Source organism: Rhopilema esculentum, chromosome 12 (genome assembly GCF_057945365.1).
Source record: "Rhopilema esculentum isolate cy_ngs chromosome 12, ASM5794536v1, whole genome shotgun sequence".
Taxonomy (NCBI): domain Eukaryota; kingdom Metazoa; phylum Cnidaria; class Scyphozoa; order Rhizostomeae; family Rhizostomatidae; genus Rhopilema; species Rhopilema esculentum.
Genome location: NC_142826.1, coordinates 10,422,717 through 10,429,378, shown reverse-complemented (window position 1 = coordinate 10,429,378; position 6,662 = coordinate 10,422,717). Strand labels below are relative to the sequence as shown.

Here is a 6,662-nt window from a genome sequence, read left to right as displayed (position 1 = left end):
TGTCAGTATTCTTTTTTCAATCAAGCATGAACCAAATGTGTTCTTTTTGTACTTGTTAGACGCATTTAGAATTATTTCACCATGATATTTCTACCTATTTGGTCAAAATTCAGAATTTTCAGAAATTCAAACTTTTGCTTTATCATTTTGCCATGTTATTAAAATAAAACGTTGCTTGCAAGCAAGTTTCTTATTCAAGAATAAGGATTTTTTAGCATCGAGCTTTACCTTTAATATACTAAAAATAAGATATTGATATTGCTTGTTCCTTTTGCTCACTGCAGCTCTCCATTTAAGCTTCTCCAGTTCCGCGAAGGCATTTTTTAAGGAGATGCGTGGCCCACTTTCCAGAGAAGGCCTGTTTCATGTATATTGCTTTTTCATGCCACGTATAAACGTTGCGTTATCAGGATGAAATAGTAACAAAAGTTTAACTATATTCGTGCATGTTTGTTTCTTTTCAACAAGGAATAGGTTTGTAAAATGATGTCTGGGCATTGATATTTGGTGAGTGGCTTGATTGCAACCAATGTTTTTAAACTGAGAAATATTTCGGGATTATTGGTTTTGCCTGGCTTACTTTTTCTAGCTAGAACATTCACAACAGTAAAGAAAGTTTGTTTTATTGCCTAGTCTTTCAGTCAATCTTTAACTTTCATTCTTTTCCAAGCATTGAGTTGCATAGTAACAGCTCTCTTGACCTGTGGTAGGTAAATCCAGTGTCGTGTATGTGGAGTTGTTTTACATTGCTCTTCGAATGGCTACATTTGTAGGATATTACAAACTGCAATGCAATTTTATAGAAAAATCTCTCTGAGATCGTTAAGGTAACAGGCAGATTTGTCTTTAGTAAATGCTAATCAATGGACACATCCTAATGAAATTATCATTTCTCCTTTACAACAACTTATTGCAAGCACAAGACTGCAAAAAACCCACTTTGGGTTTGGGTGACTTTTATAGCTAACGTTAAGCTAACATAGTATGAAGCTGAAAATATTTAGGCGTGCAGAACAAAAATGCTGATAGTTGGCAAAGGTTTTGGAAAGCAGAGCCAAGCAACAGGTAGGACCAAGATGATGCCATTTGAAAGTGCTTAGTTACACTGCCCATCAGAAATGGTAACTTTTCCGCTCTTAAGATAGGTTTTAGATTACCAGATATTGGTTAATAGCTTAATAACGAAAACTGATTTTTACTGGTCTGTCATAAAGTGTTCGATGACGTTTTGGCAAAGCTGTGTATGCTTTCAGTGTATAGAGCAGGATGGTTGTTCCTACTCCGAGATTCATGACGTATAAAAGCATCAGGCAACTAACTGTTCTTTATATATTATACATTCTATATAGTCATACTATCATAAACTCTTACTCCAAGTGTAATAAAATAATTTAGATCTTCAAGAAAAACACTCTCATGTAAACGTTTCGGCCGAAGTCTTCTAAATATAAAAATTAAAAATAATTTCAGGCAAATCTATATCAGTTTTTAAAAGTCCCACGACCCCTCTCCCTCGTCAAACCTCTGCAAATACCTTAAAATCTCCCTGCGTGCAATGAAAATTATAGGTATGTTAGAATTACAGAAGGTAAATCACTGCTAATGATCTGGTACACCTTTCACAAATTACCCAAAAAAATCTCTAAAATAGCTTGAAAATTGCTGAAATCTCGAAATCTTTAGAATAATCTTATAAAAATCTTAAAATTGCTGAAAAATATTGGAATCTTAAAAAAACTTAAAATCTAGAAAAGAAATTCTGAAATCTCGAATTTTTTTGGCAGTAGCAATCTTTGCCTCTGCTCACCTGCCCAACAATAGCTCGCCTCGATCTGACTCTGAAACTTGATGTGACGTCACCAAAATGATGACGTCCCAAATTTCTTTTTAGACTTTTTAATCTAGACTATAACTCCCAAAAGAGCATTATGAAATACCTCACAATGTATAAAATCAGTTGAATGTGTTACAGGCTCTTTCCCTATCAAACCTCCGTAATTTGGTCTTAGTTCATTACTTTATGAACAAAGCCAGAATATCTCGCCCAATTTTGCATATAATTTTGCATTTTGAGAGGTATTTATGCCTTTCTAAATTATGAAGTTCTAAAAATAGATTTTTGATGTCAGCAACAAAACTTCCAACACTAACATAAAAAATTTCTTTTTTCAACATTAAGTATCGAGTCCCCCCCTCCCCCCTCCCCCCCCCGGGTGAGGGAGGTAGGTTAATCAAATTATGACGGTAGCCACTTTAAAGCAGCAGTTTCATTCCTTGCTAGAAATTCGTTTTTGTTTGGTGTGCTTGCTTGTAACAATGAAATATCAGATTTTACAAAAATCTGGAAATCTCCTGAAAAATCCCAAAATCTTCTGCCTCAGCATAAGATTTTCTAAAATCTCTAAAATCTCGTACATCTTTTTGGTAGTGATTCACCCCTCGAGAATTGCCAAACAGGTTCATGCGTCCATGTCCATAGGTTCGTTCATGATCAGAACAAAAACAATTGATCAAAGTACTTTATATTTTCGAATCTGAGTTCTTTCGACAGAATCTGAGTATTAACAACATCAAGGTCAAATTGTTTGGTAAAAGATAATGAGGGTAACATCTTGAGAACCAAAAGCAGAAGGAAGGAAGAAAGATCGAAACGAAGTCACCTCAGCCCTTATCTTGCCGAAAAATGTCCTAGTTTGGAGTCTTCTTCTTTTATATCTGTTGTTCCTTAAGAATAGTTCGAAAGTTCTTCTTAAATGTAACAGTTAAATTAATCAAGAGTTTCGTTCGTCTTTTTAAATCCGTGTCAAAATTTTCATAATGTCACATTCATCTAAGAAAGATTGTTTTAGAATAATTCCACTGCAGTTGACCTTTAATCTTTTTTAATTTATCATCCACGTAGATTGGGTTTACATTCCTTGACTCGTGGAGTCGTCAATCAGCAACGTACAAAACGTGCAACGTGTTATAAAGAAAGCATATTATTTCTCATACAACTGCGTTTACATATCAATAAAGAATAACATTGCAAGTATATCCTTGAAATGATAAATGAAGTGCCTATGACCGGTGCCACTGGAAGAATGCCAATACCCAAGGGCACTCAACACAACTTCACGAAAAAGCTAGATTGTTATTCAACCACGAGCAATTAATTCATATAACAGACTGATGAAAGTTTCTCTTGGTTCTCAGTGAATAAAACTTCTTCCCTTTATTTCATATCATACCAATATGAACACCCCCGCCTTCCTTAAGCAAGTGCTAAGAAATTTATTAAAAGTTGTCGAGCATTTTCCGAGATAGACTTAATGGAAAGCAACGGCGTCTCAAAGCAACTTTTCATTTTTCCCTAAGGTGCGTTTCAAGGAAAACCTTATTGGAGGAGATTCCTGTGCATTGCACAGCAAGCCTCGATGTGGAGAGGAGGCGATGAAAAATCGATCATCGTCACGGCTTTTCGTTGATTTCAAAATTTTCTGCGCTATCAACTACTTAAAAAATGGCTAAATGCCCTTGTATATAATCGCACAAGATAGGGCTCCTTTGAAGAAATGTTTAGAGTTGCACATTATTCTCAGAAGTACTGTGTTGAAGGAGTAATTTTTGGTTCTTATAAGTATAAACAAAATGCACCTGATGTGAATGTCCAAATGGACAATAAAATAACTTATGTTTCATTGCCATGCCTATGAGAAATAAAATATATGTAACATCTCATTTTAAAAAAATCTTTCCTAATATATTTGTAATTTATTATCAATTGGCAGGAAAAATGAACATATTCTAACTCAACTTGGAAGCAAAATTATAAAGAATGGTATAATAGAAAAGTAAATCCCAGCGAAGAAGAAGCTAAAAATTTAAGAACTTACAAGACATCATTCTTTGGTGAAATGCCTTGCATTGAAGAACTATTTTTTCAGGCTGAGAAGCTTTAAAAGTTTCTAAAACAGCCACTTTAAAATAGCATGTTCATGTAAATTTGCATGTATACAGAGGGTCGTTAATAATTGCAGACTTCATGTTGGCAAATTCGAGAAACAAACTTCCGAAAATCTTAAGTGTCCATTTTAACCAATTTTGTATCTCAGGGAGAATTTCAAGTTACATATTTCTAAATAGAATATTTTGGATATAGATATTCATCCAAAATGCAAGAAACATAACGACAATATGCACTTTTCTATAAAAACGCAAAGCAGTTTGACTCTCGAAAAAGCTCTTTTTTACAGGGAATAACTATAGCTATACCGCCCAGGTAAATATATTCCCCTTTGTTTCTTATAATGGAACTCGTTCACAAATATTTTCACATTTACGCCTCTTACTCTGTTTTCTTCCTCTTATATAAATTACTTCTACTGTAAGATAAAGCCCTTAAATAGTACTATATGTAAATTATTTGATGCAGAAGAAAACCTACAGTAATAGCTATAAAAACCATTGTCAGATACGATGTGAATTAACCTTGCTGATTGTGTCTGGTACAACCTCTTGTCTTCTATTTGCAAACAAAGATCTCGCTGCCTTTTTCATCTGAGGTTTTGTAAATATGGTCAGGATGTTGTTGACAGCTAAAAAGAACTGCATGAACAAGCTCGAGGCATCTTTTAAGCAAAACATCATCGTGCATGACATAGAGTCAACATAGAGAAGCAGCAACATGAAAATCCCTGACAGGAATAATGCATAAAAACGATAATAAAAAAGCATCAAGGATACGGTCCTTCAAATACTAGGGTCTTGGAAATTCATGAAAACTTTTTGATATAGCTTCAAGCAGCTTTCTTTTGTAACAATGTATGGACTTGCGACAGCGTTAGGTAGCAAATATCTAGTAAATTGTAAATTGCGATGGAAAATCTATGTCATATGCCATTTCTTGCACTCTTTCAGTAAATATTTTATGAACAAAGATGGTTTATTAACATATACTTTACTTACTATATACTGCTATACTTTCAGTCTTATGGACCGTCATCATATACATGGAATACGGGGGAATATATATCCCTAAGTAACCACGATTTTCGCAAGAGGTCAATTAATATGCTTCATTTCGATTCAAAGTTTGTTGAAATGTACTACTGGATAGGAATTTACGATTGAAGAATTTCTATTTTATTAGCTGTGCTCATTTTCTTATTTATGATATTGGACAAGAAGCCTTGTGTGATTATTGAGAGGTGCATCAAACTAATTTTATTAAGGTGCCTAGTTAGTTATATCTATTGCCTTTTTGAAGTTATAGAAATGTTGACATAATCTTTTTAATTCTGTTACCTGATGGTACAGCACAGCAAAAATACAGGATAGCATGCAAAAAGATGCCGTGTAGCTCTTGCAGTTTTTCTTCTTGCGCTGCACGGCTGTGCTCTATTGCCAATCCATCTCTTTCCGCTTTGTTCTCTTTGCTTGTTGTTTCATTCACACGATGACTGCTTACGGTCATATTCTTATTTGCAATGATGTTGCTGATGGAATGATTGCTTTTATCATTGGGAAGTTTTGATAGTCGAGCCCAGCCAATGTAGGCCAGAAAAACACACGACATTGCGACGATGTTGTTCAATGATGTTTGGATCATAGTCATAAGGGACATCCCGGTCCAATATGATCCCACTCCAAATGCAAAGCCAGCAGTCCATGTGGCAACAGTCACTAAAATTACCACTTTCTTCTTCAGAGTTTCAGCAATCTGTGTTGAGGACTGTGCATCAAAGATTGTTGACAGAAGAATGGCGAGGAAAAAGAAGGTGCCAGCGAACTGCGTTGCGAACCAAAAAACATGACAGGTATTTAGTGCGGGAACTACATTTGGGTAGATTTTGTAGGGATTTCGGCCAGTGGCATTTACGGCGTGATACCTATATATTGAGAGGCATATAAAGGTATGAGTGCATGATACCTGCAATGCGAAATGCTACAGTTTCCTGCTACCAAAAAGATGATACAAGGCCTGATGCCTTAATCAGCAGCTTTCCTTATCTGACATCATGACGACTGAACTAAAATGTATTTACTGAGATATGAAATCAAATCTGCCTGAAACAACTTTTACAATACAGTCCAAACAAACGGTGAAAATATGCCAAATTCATGTTTGTGTGAATGAAAATATTTTGTAATGAAGCAATATAGAGTTAGCGCTTACCATGTTCTTATTCCATTGACAGGAACGCTGAGAAGGCTAGCGACACCTGATGAAATCATCAAAATCCCCGTCTGGGTTCTGAGATTATTAAAAGGATTTTTTATAACAGCAATGATAACAACAAGGGATGAAAACAGAGCACTGGGTATGAAGAAGGCGCTTGCTAGTACAATGCTGTATGAAGAGGCGCCTGGTTTAACTGCAGCTGAGCACTGAGGCATTTTTATCTGCAACGAGATATCTGGGGGAAAGAAAAAAAAATGGTGTTGCCTTCTGAAGTATAATAATTTTTTTTCAAAAATTAACAATTATAGATGAACTTATTTGGATAAACGTCTTAATGAAAATTATGCATTTTTGTCTCATTAAAGTTTAATCGCCTCTGAGAATCTTCAACACTTGTGTAAACTATGGACAAAGTCATTTTTGCAGACTTCTCAAAAGTGTTTGGATCGAAAGGATCGTATCTCCATGATCCTGTGATACTCAATGTATAGTAATCATA

The 6,662-nt window shown here is 35.1% G+C and overlaps 1 protein-coding gene across 1 annotated transcript; it reads right to left on the bottom strand.

Moving 5' to 3' along the window:
- Window positions 1–4,030: 4,030 nt before the first annotated feature.
- Window positions 4,031–6,394, bottom strand: LOC135681286 (uncharacterized). Its single transcript, XM_089111734.1, has 3 exons — window positions 6,158–6,394; window positions 5,287–5,870; window positions 4,031–4,676 (listed from the first exon to the last, which is right to left on the bottom strand). Exons 1-3 carry the CDS (start codon window positions 6,376–6,378, stop codon window positions 4,450–4,452), a joined length of 1,032 nt encoding a protein of 343 aa, XP_088967860.1. The 5' UTR covers window positions 6,379–6,394; the 3' UTR covers window positions 4,031–4,449.
- Window positions 6,395–6,662: the final 268 nt, after the last annotated feature.